The 14,032-nt window shown below is 37.1% G+C and overlaps 1 protein-coding gene across 2 annotated transcripts in view; it reads right to left on the bottom strand.

The window, feature by feature from the left end:
* Positions 1-14,032, bottom strand: part of LOC113529075 (capping protein, Arp2/3 and myosin-I linker protein 3) — a 66,983-nt gene that overhangs the window by 22,850 nt on the left and 30,101 nt on the right. For both annotated transcript variants that reach the window (XM_034301831.2, XM_034301830.2), the window contains exons 17-28: positions 13,895-13,964; positions 11,990-12,071; positions 11,729-11,825; positions 11,046-11,100; positions 5,446-5,618; positions 5,149-5,217; positions 4,033-4,126; positions 3,816-3,914; positions 3,523-3,642; positions 3,239-3,352; positions 711-886; positions 155-242 (exon numbers count right to left, since the gene is read on the bottom strand). In XM_034301831.2, the coding sequence (XP_034157722.2) occupies positions 155-242; positions 711-886; positions 3,239-3,352; positions 3,523-3,642; positions 3,816-3,914; positions 4,033-4,126; positions 5,149-5,217; positions 5,446-5,618; positions 11,046-11,100; positions 11,729-11,825; positions 11,990-12,071; positions 13,895-13,964 (1,237 nt within the window). The remainder of the gene's footprint in view (positions 1-154; positions 243-710; positions 887-3,238; positions 3,353-3,522; positions 3,643-3,815; positions 3,915-4,032; positions 4,127-5,148; positions 5,218-5,445; positions 5,619-11,045; positions 11,101-11,728; positions 11,826-11,989; positions 12,072-13,894; positions 13,965-14,032) is intronic.

The following is a 14,032-nucleotide window of genomic DNA, read 5'->3' as shown; positions in this document are numbered from 1 at the left end:
AAAGCCACGTCACTGACTCACCAGCATTGATTTCTTCCACAGGTGTAACTTGACTTAAATGCAGTAATGGAAACGCCAGCAAAAGATTGCAATCGAAAGAAAGTGTGAGAGAGACTGGAAAAGAGAGAACGTAACAGGGACAGAGACGTCCTACCAGAGCTTTGTGTGTAGAGTAGAGCTCCTGTAAGATCTGATCCACGATAGAGTTGGTGAGATACGACACCACGGACAGCTTAACCTCCCTATGAGACAGAGATAGAGAGATAGCGAGAAAGATGGAAAGAGAGAGGAACAGGAAGTGAATGGAGAGAGAATTAACACACGCGCGTCGTTAATACATGTCATATTAAACTAATACACACATACTGAATACAAACACAGAAACCGCTGTTTCAGTCTTCCATTCTCACTTCCTTCTATCATTTCACTGATTCTCCCCCTCTCTATCTATTCGCGTTCTTCTCTTCACAGCTGTTCAAATCAATATTCATATCTTCCCTCTTTCCAGTCTTATTCCCAGTCCTCTTTTTTTTATCTCTCTCACTCGCTCTCTTCCTCTCCCTCTCGAAATTCAATTCAACTCGATTTAATTCAATAACTAATGTACAAGTTGAATTACTGGCAAACCACCAGCTCTCCTCCTCTCTCTCTTCCTTTCCCTTTCACCCGTTTCCCCCCCCTCCCGCTCTTTTTCCCCCCATCCCCCTTACTCTAGCGCCCGATGAATGTCCTGCGCTGCTCTCTCCATCAGCGCAGTGCGGATAGCCGAACGAGGGATCGACACTCGTTCTGAAACAGATGACAGAGGAGGACTCAGTCGCTCTGCCGCCACGGAGGACAGCGGACACAGCTCCCGGCACAGAGACACCATCGAGTCCACGATCACCTGTCAATCAATCAATCAAACAAACAAACAAACAAACAGTCAAATGATTAATCAATAAGAAAACACGAGTCTATAGCAGTTGGTTCTACAGATAATTGGTTGATAGTCAGAACAGAAAGATGAGCCGTGTATGAGGGACACAGACTGATTTCTCACCTTCTATCAATCTTTTTTTTTTTTTTTTTGCTGGTCCGTGATTCAAACGTTAAAAATAAGTCAAACACAACAGCGCATTATGTTATAGGAAAATAATCGATGAAGGCGTGTGGTGTGATGCAGCCTGAGGTTGATTATCTTCCAATAACAGGAAAGTGTTTTATTACACCATAGTATTTATTTTAATTAAAGAATGAGATATTATACTTTTTATCAGCTTATAGTTACGTTTAATATTGTCAAATGTACATGAAATTAGAAGTTAGAAAAAAATCACAGCTTGTCATTGTAAAGGAATTTTCCAGCACGTACACACGTCCACGTGTTTTGTTTTGCATGGACCTCTCTGCATATGCGTTTTGTTTTCATTCCAGTCCTGTCTCCGCCCCTGGTTTATTTGCCCTAGTGTGTCATGATTGTGTTCACCTGTTTTCACCTGTTATTAGTTTGCCTATTTACGCCAGTCTGTTTCTTTATCGGATTTCCATGTTTTTCTTAATTTACGTGTTTTCTTGTTTTGCTTGTTTTCTTCACTTGGATTATCCGTGTCTATTGTTGCTTGCCTGAGTTTTGTCCCGTTCCTGGAATAACGATGACGATAATATTTAGACTGCCCTAAATAAAACCAACGCTGAGTGCTTGCGATTGCGTCTTGCCTCTTCACCTCCATCCAAAACGTTAGTCATTACGGAGAAAGTGCAAAATCCTGTCCTTTCATAGATGTTAAATAAATAAACATCTCCTTACTGAAAACTTCACAGTATCAACGACTGTACTTTTTCTTTTTCCATTTATTATTCAACTTAGACTATGTAGAGCATCCACCATACAAGTCACTGTGTTGGCTGTTACTATAGAAAGGCAAGCGCATTAATATAAACCTGTGCCAGTATTAATGTCAGAGCTGCTGTTATAGAAAATGAATCAACACCTTCTGACCAATCAGACTCCAGATCTGAGCAGCGCTGTGGAAGAAAGTGAAACAGCGGACAGGAATTCACAGCTGGGGCAACGCTCTGTGACGAAGAATAAACCAACCGAGTTGTGCCCAAAGCGCTATAAGCACATGGACAAAGTTATTTTACTGAGTGGCGCAAACAACAACAGCTGTGGCACCCCATGTTCATTTTGCCTTCACTGTCTCCTAGCAACAGAAAAGCATGTGCTTTGTGTCACTAATCCAAACGACAAAAATCAACCAGGAAGTGTGTGATGCCCAATCTGTTCATCGCCTGTTAAAATTTTATGGTCATGTCATGAATCCAAAGCTTTAATGAATGTTTCAATTAGTGAATCACAAGCACTTGAACAATAAACAAATCAGTTAGAATAATTGAATAATTGGTACACTTTTTTTTTTTTTTTTACCGATACAGTTCCAGGTTTTGGGCAAAGGGCTTGCAGTTTTTTCCCCAAAATTAAGCTGGATGTGGACCAAGCAAGTCTGTGGGTGACATTTTTTTTTTATAAGGATGGTTTAAAATTAGTCCGCAGTCACCAATATAATGTTTTGAAGCAAATAATCAGAATTAAATCTAAACAATTTTGCACAAACCTAAGATTTGGCAAACAAAGGGAAAGCGAAAGTGTAGACAGTGATTCTTGAAAATACAGAACCATTTCTGTTGTTGTGGAAATATACATGTACAGATATTACAGTGGTTTAGGTTAGAAGGTAGGCTAACTACATCATCACATCGTGAGAGCGTGTTCATTCTACGCATTTATCCTGATATATTATCAGAATGTCAGGTAACTTGTCTAAATATGGAAAAAATATATATTTCAAAGAATTAAGAGTGAAAAGGGGATAATAAAGATAATAACGTCTGCACAAGATAATGATAAAAACGGTGAATTCCTGATACTACAAATCAGAAATGCGCGCGCACCACAGTGATCTTGTTTTGCAGTGACTGCTTTTTTCAATGCAAAACTTTTCGGGCTAGTTTCAGGACTTTTTGTGCGTTTTTTTTTTTTTTTTTTTTTTAGTCCAGTTGAGAATTTTGCAGACCTGGCAACCCTGGCTGGCATTGAACAGTCAGCAGATCAATCAATCAATCAATCATCTAACCAAGTTATCAATAACAAATTGTCCAGTAGGTGGTGATAAAGAGTGGCTGAGCATTTGTATATGTGCATGCGTGTGTGTGTGTGTGTGTGTGTGTGTGTGTGTGTGTGAGTGTGTGCGTGTACCTGCAGCTCTTTATCTGCAGCCTTGGCCAGTTCCCCAGCCAGTGAGTCTAGTCTCTGTCTGACCGGTCCATCAACCGAGAGAACATGAGCCAACTCGCACAGTGATGGGTAGAGCTGCAAGAGAGAGAGAGAGAGAGAGAGAGAGAGAAAGATAAGAGTGGAGGGGTGCATGCACAAAAATTGTCTGTCTCATTATCTACAGCTACTGCACATTGTGGTCAGTTTATTCTTCATGTTCATGTTCGGCTTTGGCTAATAAAACACACACAAATACACACACTCACCGCACGAGAGTTGCGAGCCTCCTTCAGGACCTGTTTAGCCGCCTGAAGTTCCTCCGTGTCTGCCACACCTCGGAGAACACACACCTGCTGCTGCACCCGTACACACAACCGCTCCATCACCTGTGTGAGACACAACATCAGATAGATAGACACACACATTTTTTAATGCACTGGCACACACAGCCACTCAATTACTTACACGGCAGTCACACTATTAGATTAAAAAACACACACGTACATTCAGAAAAAAAGAGACACATAACACACACACACACCCACACTCACACACACACCTGCTCAGCAGTGCTGGTCACTAAGCCTTGGTGTAAGCGTAGTGCTTGCCTCTGGGAGAAGCGTTGTGTTTGATTATTCCTCAGTAAAGCTCTCTGAATCTGAACAGCAGAAGAAAATCATTCAGTCCAAACGCTCTGCTCTCAAAACGCAGCAGTCTGAAAAGCCAAATGATCCATTTGTAGTATCTCAGGAACAGGTACGATTTAAGGATCATACCTTCGTAAGCGCCTGTTCTGTCTTTTCTGGGGCACTTCGATAGGCTTGAGTGACATCACTCAGGGGGATAGGCATGTACTGCAAAGTGAAATTACTGAGAGAAGAGAAGAGAAGAGAAGAGAAGTAAGGAATCAAGAAGAGAAGAGAAGAGAAGAGAAGAGAAGAGACAATAAGAGAAGAGAAGAGACGTGAAGAAAAGAGAAGAGAAGAGATAATAAGAGAAAAAGAAGAGAAGAGAAGAAACAATAAGAGGAGAAGAGAAAAGAGAAGAGAAGAAAAGTGAAGAAAAGGGAAGAGAAGAAAAGAGAAGAGAAGAGAAGAGAAGAGAAGAGAAGAGAGGAAAAGGAGAGAAGAGAAGAGAAGAGAAGAGAAGAGAAGAGAAGAAAAAAGAGACAATAAGAGAAGAGAAGAGAGGAAAAGGGAAGAGAAAAGAAGAGAAGAGAAGAGAAGAGAAGAGAAGAGAAGAGAAGAGAAAAAAGAGACAATAAGAGAAGAGAAGAGACATGAAGAGACATGAAGAGACATGAACAGAAGAGAAGAAACAATAAGAGAAGATAAGAGAAAAAGGAGACAATAAGAGAAGAGAAGAGAAGAGAGGAAAAGAGAGAAGAGAAGAGAAGAGAAGAGAAGAGAAGAGAAGAGAAGAGAAGAGAAGAGAAAAGAGACAATAAGAGAAGAGAAGAGAAAAAGGAGACAATAAGAGAAGAGAAGAGAAGAGAAGAGAAGAGAAGAGAAGAGACAATAAGAGAAGAGAAGAGACATGAAGAGACATGAACAGAAGAGAAGAAACAATAAGAGAAGAGAAGAGAAAAAAGAGACAATAAGAGAAGAGAAGAGAATACAAGTTAAGAGAAGAGACAATAAGAGAAAAAGAAAAGAAGAGAAGAGACATGAAGAGAATTGAAGAAACAATAAGAGAAGAGAAGAGAAAAGAGGAAAAGAGATGTGAAGAAAAGAGAAGAGAAGAGAAGAGAAGAGTAAAATGACTTGTGCATTATTCAGAAATCATAAAAAGCCTTAAAGTAGGATTTATTTGTTGTGACAAAACAACAGGTGTGTGTATGTGTGTGTGTGTGTGTGTGTGTGTGTGTGTGTGTGTGTCTATGTGAGTCATACTGTTCTAGAGCTCGTGCTACGTCCATGAATCCTGCAGCGGTGGTGTTGTTCCGGTCCCAGGTCACACTCCTTTCAAAGACAGACAGAGAAAAGCTTTTAAGGTCACATTTTCATAGTTTGTTCCCCCACTCTCACTCATCTTTTTCCCTACTTCTCCTCTTTGTCCTTCCCTCCACCACTTGCCCTTATCCCTTTTCTCTAGCTATCTCTCTATCATCCTTTCTCTTCCTGTCTCTCACAAATCCTCTCTCCTCAATCCTCTCCTTTTCTCTCTCTCTCTCTCTCTCTCTCTCTCACCGTAGAGTGGTGTTGATCTGCAGAGCTTTGCTGAGCATTTTTGCGCCAATGTCCTCCAACCCATTCCCACTTAGGTCCACTTTCCTGAGGCAGGCGTTGCTGCCCAGAGCGTTCACCAGGACTGTGCCACGTGAACGCAAACGAGAGTCCACCAGGGACAGAGACTGCAGAACCTATGGAGAAAACCAAACATAGAGATGGACGGGAAATAAGAAAATGAAATACACAAAAAACACCGTTTTAAAATTCTTCAAAGTGAAAGTAGAAGCATGCTGTAGTAACTGAGCCAAAGGAAGGTTATAGTCATCACGAAACAAAACCAAAAGCTATATGTTTCATAAGCACACGTGTTACACGTCACAGATTCCCCATCTCAGTGTGCGGTGCGTTTTTGCATCATGTTTTTGCTTTGATTTCACTTTGCTTTTTGTTTACATTGCTATGTCTCTGTCTCTGTTACCTAATGTGGGCACCTGTACTGAGTCCATCCCTTGATTAGTCTTTATTTACCCTCAGGATCCTTTGTCATGCCACAAAGTTCCTTTAATTGTAAATATGTGTTACTGAGCCTTATCTCTAGTGCATTGTTTCATAGTTCTGTGTGTACGACTTCCTGGTTTTAACCTGAATAATGATTATTACTGCCTCTTCTACCCATTTACACTACATCATTATTTGAAGAAAATATTTCCTAAACAGAAAGAAAAGGGAAACTGTGACGAATAAAAAAGAAAGAGAAAAGTGAGATGTGGACAGAAAGAAAGAAAACAGAAAGCAGGAGCAAGATAAGGAAAAAAGAAGGAACACAGAAGAGAAAAAGAAAGAGAAATAGATAAGAAGAGAAGAACGAGAACAGAGAGGGGGTGAAAGAAGAGGACAGAGAGGGGTATGAAAATTTAAAAATGAAACTATTAAAATCGATTTGTCCACACAATCTACATGAAAAGGATTTATGTTACAGTCCAGATAGTCAAATACAAGAAAAGTATGTTTATCGTATTTCAACCAATTTTTTTTCCTTACAGCCCTGTACAAATTCCCAACTCTTATTTTTCAGGTCTTTCATTGCAAAGTAAAATTTCAAATGAAGCACTATCCTGATCAACACAAACAGCATCCTTTCATCCAGCTGATTGTATTTAAAATGCCATCTAACCCACTTCACTTCAACAGGAAATGGATTTTTTTCCATTTAAATTTAAATATCAGCTTAAAAATAATTCTAGCAATATGATATCTCATTCTTTGCAAACGACAGCCAGTGCGTAGGTTCGATATAGACAACAATCTTGTCTTACTTCCCTCTAAACAATAAATGGAGCACTCAAATGACTATTATGAGATTTTCTTTAAAATGTAAAGTGCTTTATAAATAAAATGTATTATTATTATTATTATTATTAACATTTCAGCATTTCAGAATCCTCATACAATTTAAGCTATATGATCAAACGCTTCTAAATATTTCTGGATGTTCTCAAATGCCATTCAGTTTGGTACTGTATATCAGTGTCCCTCAGTCTGAACGTCAAGCCTGACTGCCAGGAGCAGCTTGTGATCACAGCAGAGCAATAAGGTGGTCATAGTGGTCATCTTTCTTAGGTAGCAAAAGTCAAAACCACCCTTGTAGGGCTTAACGAGAGCTGTGCGTCAGTTAGCTTGCCGTTCTAGCATTCCAGTAAATCCTCACCAATTCCTGATCAGAAGGATTTCTGGTCTACCAGATGTTCTGTGCAGATGTTCATCATTACCCGGGGTCTCATTTATCAAAGCGAGTGTAGACCAAGTTTTAATTCTCTGCCTAAGAACTGCCAGTATGCATAAGGAAATTGGCATTTATCACAGCTGCTATGCTCATTTGCATACAGAAACGCCCCCAAATCACCATATATGGTAAACAACTTCCCTTTAAAAGCCTGTTAAAGTTCTAAGAAGGTGAACTTCACTGATACTCTTACACAAAGTAAAGTGGAATAAAAAATGGTTTGCTTGGCACTTTTACAAAGGGTTTGTGTACGACCTTAATAAGAAAAAGAGAACATTTTAGATTTAGAAAACCTGTATTTGTCTTTTCTGCTGCCGTATTTGGAAATGTAATGTAATAAAATGCAGCATGAATGATGCATATAAGTCAACCGTGCCAAACAAGTCATCGTTGGTTGGGAAATACCAGACCAATCTTCAACTTCTCATGTAAATGAGGCCGTGACTAAAAACCCTAGAATCTAGATCTTAACTACAACCGCACTGCCCAAAAAAAATAAATAAAAATCGACAAAATCGACTGATGGGACACTCTTCCACTCTTCATGTGTCAAATCGTCCAGCAAGGCATCATCCTGATCATATACCTTTGAAATAATTATACTTTACATTTCGTCTATGTCCGCTGTCAGCACCTTGGTGTGAGTCAGTAATTGCTCTTCCAATTACGCTGATATGATTGACAATAAGTGTGATGGGAGCGTCACATGATCAGTTTAGGGTCATTCCATCTCAAGTGGTTCAATGCAGGTTGCTTGACCATTTTTAATTTTCCTAATTTTTTTTGAGTGATTACCTCTATGCATTGGCATTGCAAAACCACCAGTTATTTATTTATTTATTTATTTATTTATTTTTATTTTACTTGGTTTAACTATGACAGACATCTTTGTGTCATGGCACACAACAAATTTTCTTCAAATGACAAACACAAAGGCTCTTCACATCTGGCCGTCGAGGTCAAAAATACTGAGAAAAAGACTGAGACTTGAACCATTATAAATTGACCCTTAAACTGGAACTGTGAGCAATCTGGAGCATTACATTTGGACTTAAGTTCTAAGGAACAAAACGTGTATATGTGTGCATGTATCTTGTAATGTGCTCTAGAGATCGGTTTTTGTTCCAAGGAGCTAGAACCATCCTGAGCTGAGATATTGAGGTTTCTGCAAACAGCTGTATATATAACCAAAATTTGTTGTTTGCCATGATACAAAGACGGCTGTCGTCGTTAAACCAAGCATAATTTAAAAAAAAAAAAGAAAAAAAACTGGTGGTTTTGCAATGCGAATACATAGAGGTGATCGCTCAAAAAAATTCGAAAATTAAAAAACGGTCAAGCAACCAACTTTATAATTATTGGACCACTTGAGATGGACTGACCCTTTACTGACGTTTACACTTTTCTACCATTAAGAGTTTGTTTATACACGTGGTCAGGAGTAGCTCTAAATATTCGCACACCCTCACACAGAAGAATAACTTGATGAATCACATTAGAAACGTACGGTTTACGCACAAAACTATGGTTGATAAATAAGACCCCTGGTGTTTTCCTCACAGTGCATACTTTCAACATTTTCCTCTAAGAAAAATGGCTCACAGCATCTAATGAAATCTTTACAGCAGTGAAGTGGTAAAGTTGTTATATTCACCAGTATTAATGCACGGAAATAGCACGTATACACAATTTCTGACTGCACACTAAAGAAGAATTGCTTCGCACAAACAATATAAGAATAGGCTTTATTTCTATTTCTCTCTCTATCTCTACAGTCTCCACTGTAGTCATACACACTATAAAAATAAGAACACAATGTTCAACAATGGCTCAATTATTGATTACGTTATCTGCTTTATATGATTTAAGAGGCTAGCTCCTAGAACACCGCAGTGCCACACCCTACTCAAAGAACTTCTGGGACTGAAGAAAAATCTTTGCTTTCTCATTCTCTCAACAAATCAATAGTGTTCTTTGTGTCTTCATGGGTTTCTCAGATTATGTCAATATGTTTTTATCAACTTGAAGAGTAGGGATGGCTATTTTTAACGCACCTGTATTACAGAGAGATAGAGAGAGTAAAAGAAATTCAGCAAATGCACACACAACAAAGCCAAATAAAATCTTAAATAAAAGCTATAACATTCATATTATTCATGTGGTGATCATTTTTGTCTTTATTTTCTTTAAAGGAATAAAAGTCTCACTTTGTTACATACTTTTCTTCTATGTTATATAAGGAATAAACCATGATGGTGTTATAGGGATGTGGCTCTAATAACAATAAGTGTTTTATTTCTTTTATACCACAGCGATTTATCAGCACTAACAATGGACCTCATTTCTCAATCTTTTAGTAAAGTTGTGTGTAAACAAAAATTTTCCTCCGGATTCATAAAAGTTTCAGAAACGTTGACCCGTATGTTGGTCACCTGTAATGTGCAAAGCTCATCTGGATGTAGTGACGCCCACAAAACTCCATAAAAGGTCAAGTGCACAGACAGCTGGGAGCACGAAATGACTGATCAAGGTAAAGGCAGAAAATCAGAAGTGCTAGATATTTTGATTAATTTCTAAATATATAAATAGAAATATTTAATAATATAGAATATGAATAAAAATAAACAAGCACTAAATCTTCCGTCAGCTGAGGTATTTATTTACGGCTTAGGGCTATGCGCAGACGAACCGATCCGTCTTCCGTTTATACGGTGCCATTTCTTTTGTCATGACTGAATGATTAGTTTTATTTGCTTTAATGTATGGGTTTGTGTTCTTTATTTTATTTTATTCTGTTCTTTACTTTATTTTATATTCTTTACGTAATACCAATAATATGAAATGACTGGTTTTCACAAAATGTTCTCAGTGGTACTCTCAGTCCCTGACCTAGTGAACTAGCATGAGGATGTGTTTTTTATAGAGACTCCAAAGCTCTTCTATAAGTTGCTCTGGATAAGGGCGTCTGCTAAATGCTGTAAACGTAATAAAAAATAAGCAATTTAAACTCTACAGCATATTCTAGATATAAAAGTGCAGTAATCTGTGAAAATTATATGATTTGAAGTGGATCAAGTTGAGCTTTACATTAGTTAGTTTTCTTATGTGTAAATTTACACACACTCAGGAGCACGAGTAGGATACGCATGTTTTTTTTTCAAAATTTACGATATTTACATGAATACCAAATTTCTTCTGAAAACGCTCGTACAAATAATTTACGCATTAATCCATTAGCATCCAGTTTGATAAATGAGGCCCAATGTTTTCTTTATTATAGGAACGGCACGGCGTACATTCTATCTCTTTACATTTCTAGTTAGTTCCACTCACTAGCCTCTCTTTTCTATCTCTTAATGTTGAAAACGTTCTTATTTTCCTGTGTCAAAACTCTTAAAAGTTACAGCTTGACACTGGAGATCGCTCCCAAAGATGTTCAACTTGTCTTTACAGAAATCTTCACCACATCAACAATGATACATTTTTTATCTGTTTATGTGAGGCATCCAACAACTTCCCTGTAGAAGCTTTTACTACAGAAATAAGGTAATCAAACTTTAATCCAATGACCTCAGTAATCAAATTAAACAACACCTTTTGACCAATCAGAACTGAGAATTCAACATAATATAATCTGGGAATTAGCTGTATTCATTATCATAGCTTTAATCTTCTAAAACTGACTCACACACACACACTGTAATCTATTTGATCTGATATCAAATATGATATGATTAGCAACCGCAAAGAAGGCCTAAGACCTTAAATGCATAGTCTGTTTCTAATTCCTTCAGTGTGTGTATAAGAGAGGCGAATTTCAGTGATAAATACTCACACACTCTTCCTCCTGTATTAGTTGGACCAATTTGTGCAGAATCTCATCCAACACCCTGTGGAGAGAGAAACACAGAGACTGATGAGAGACGAGTAAGAGAGATGGATAGATGTTCTCTGTGGGCTTCATTAGCCACTGTAGTCTGACAAATCAATTCAAAGTTGCTCCGTATCACAGATAAAGCTGTTGTTAGCAATTAGTCCTGCTGCATTAGGAAACTTCTCTGTACAGAGATGCTTCTCCTTGCCTGTCAATTATCGCTATTTGCGCCTAAATTAGTTAGTTAGCAATTTCCATTAGCTAGTTAGAGTTCTTTTCACATAACAGCTACTCATATGGGAAAAAAAGGGCTAATCCTTGCTAGAAACTCTGACTACTGCTTTTAATGCCTAATGTCACAGTGTATGCCTAATGTTAGACCAATGTTAGCTATGTTATTAGCGATGGTTTTAATAGCAAAATTTAATAGCTGGGCTAATTTAGCTAGCTTGCTAGAGCTTAGTATCAAGCACAGTATCAATATCATCGACTCATATGCACATAATGACTTGCTGTTCCAGGTTGCCTCATTTCATGGAATGACTTGCAAATAATATCTGTGCTGCATTTAGACTTTTTTGCCACATTCATATGCTACAGTAATTGCAAACACACAGACTTGCAAAGGTTTAAAAATGGCATACTTGCTCTTGATGTTAAAGTTCTTGCCCAGGTGGAGGTGTCTGAGCGAAGGATGTCTGGACAGACCAGTAAACACAGTCAGCAGGTCCGCATCAAACCCTGGTGTTATAAAATGCATAGTTAGAGTTAGTCCCAGTAGGATTAAAGTAAGTGGGATAATTTAACATCCTGAGAGAGTATACAGTATGTCAGAAGATTGCTGAGAAATACAACACAAAATACAGAACATAGAGTTTAGTATTGGTGGAGTCTCATGAGCTCACCGTTGTCTGAGATGTCCAGCGTAGCGATGGACATGACTCGGGGAAACAAGTCCTGTATAACAGCCGCTCCAGCTGATCGTAGCTATATGAGGACATTTAACAATTATTTAACGCTGCTTATTTAACAATTATGTTCAGTTTAACTCAAAATGACCTCATTTGCTAAGCATGGAAAAATGCTACACACATCAGATTTTTTCTGACTAATTTCTCAAATAAACCTGAAAATCATTTTAAAAATATTCAGTCAAGCAAAGTGTATCTATTTCATAAATGCTGTTTATATTACTATCAATAAATATAAATATAGGCTATATCAGGGATTTTAAAAATACATTTCATGATTTTATTGGGATAAAAATAAAAGGAGATGGCCTTGGTAATCCTGATAAGACTCTTATGGATGTGTTTGAGTTAAATCTGGTATGTATTTGACCAAAAAAAACAAATTAAAAAAAAAAAATCTGATTTGCCAAATAAATCTGATTTCTATTCATGAACACTGAAGTATTTACGTACAGTGGGGTCCAGAAGTCTAAGACCACACTGAAAATCTTTTTTTTTTTTTTTTTTAAATTGGAAGTAAAAAGAACATTTTTAAATATTTTAAACAAAGAAAGTAAATGTTTGATATCTTTAATATTTAATATTCAAGATTCTGCACTATTTCTATGTTCCTAGTTAAATGAAAGCAAATTTGTGATACTGACCATGTTAACAGATTTCTTGTTATGTTTGTTAAGAAACATAACAAACATAACAAGAAAACAACTTTTTATGTCGAGATCACGAGAAAATTAAAACATAACAAACATAACAAGAAAACAACTTTTTATGTCGAGATCTCGAGAAAATTAAAACATAACAAACATAACAAGAAAACAACTTTTTATGTCGAGATCACGAGAAAATTAAAACATAACAAACATAACAAGAAAACAAATTTCTATGTAGAGATCACGAGAAAATTAAAACATAAACATAACAAGAAAACAACTTTTTATGTCGAGATCACGAGAAAATTAAGTTTTGATCACGAGAATACAAGAAAGAAAAAAATAATGAAATAAAAAAAATAATAAAAAATTTGATTATGCGTGAGAACACAGTACGTAAAGTTTACATAAAAAATAAAGTAAAGTTTCTCATCAAAACATGATTTCATTGCTTATGCTATACTTAATTTAAACAATTTTCCAATTACTAGATTGAATTATGTAGAGTGAGTGTGATCAATTCACGTAATATTACATTCTAAAATCTTGCGATGTTGTTGTGATCAAATAGAGCAGCGGTAACGTTAGATCCTCAGTTTGATCCTCCGTTTGATCCTCCGTTTGGGTGTGAGCTTGGAGTTTGATTTTATTCAGGGCTTTGAAAGTGCATGATCAAACTATCTTGGCTATACGAAATCATATTATAATCCAATTCAATTCAATAAGGTGGAACTGATGTATGCGTTTTTTTTTTTTAGTGCAGCCATGGAAAATTTGGATTTAAAAAAAAACATTCATTTTGGTAAAACGCACAGTATTTCTGCTTTCTTAAAGTAGACATGTCAAAGTATCTTTCACAGATTTTATCCAATTTTACCCCATTTTTGGTTTCAGCCACTGAATTGGACATCTGATAGGTTTTCCCAGCTGACCACATACAAACATGCTACAGTTACAAAAGTGGAGCTAATACATGTTTCTAACTCTGAGCAAAGCGCATTTCAAATTGTTTTGATAAACTACTGAAAGCTAAATACGATCCTTAAAAAAAAGTCTGTGTTTTCCCAATAGTGTAGCCATTTTTCGAATCATTTATCATTGTCCTCTGTAGGCATACAGTGTGATATACTGTATATCATACATTTCCATCCTCTAATCATGCCACAAGAATACACAGATTAGGAGATACCTCGCAGCTGCTGATGTCAAGATGCATGTCGTTGATATGAGGGTTGTTGGTCAGACCTAAGAACAAATTTCTTTCAGAGAGAGAGAGAGAGAGAGAGAGAGAAAGAGAGAGATTTTAATATTAAAATTACACTCACGC

This window comes from Pangasianodon hypophthalmus, chromosome 30 (genome assembly GCF_027358585.1).
Source record: "Pangasianodon hypophthalmus isolate fPanHyp1 chromosome 30, fPanHyp1.pri, whole genome shotgun sequence".
In the NCBI taxonomy this organism is placed as follows: Eukaryota; Metazoa; Chordata; class Actinopteri; order Siluriformes; family Pangasiidae; genus Pangasianodon; species Pangasianodon hypophthalmus.
The sequence above is the reverse complement of the archived record's forward strand: the minus strand, read 5'-3'. Positions and strand labels throughout refer to the sequence as shown.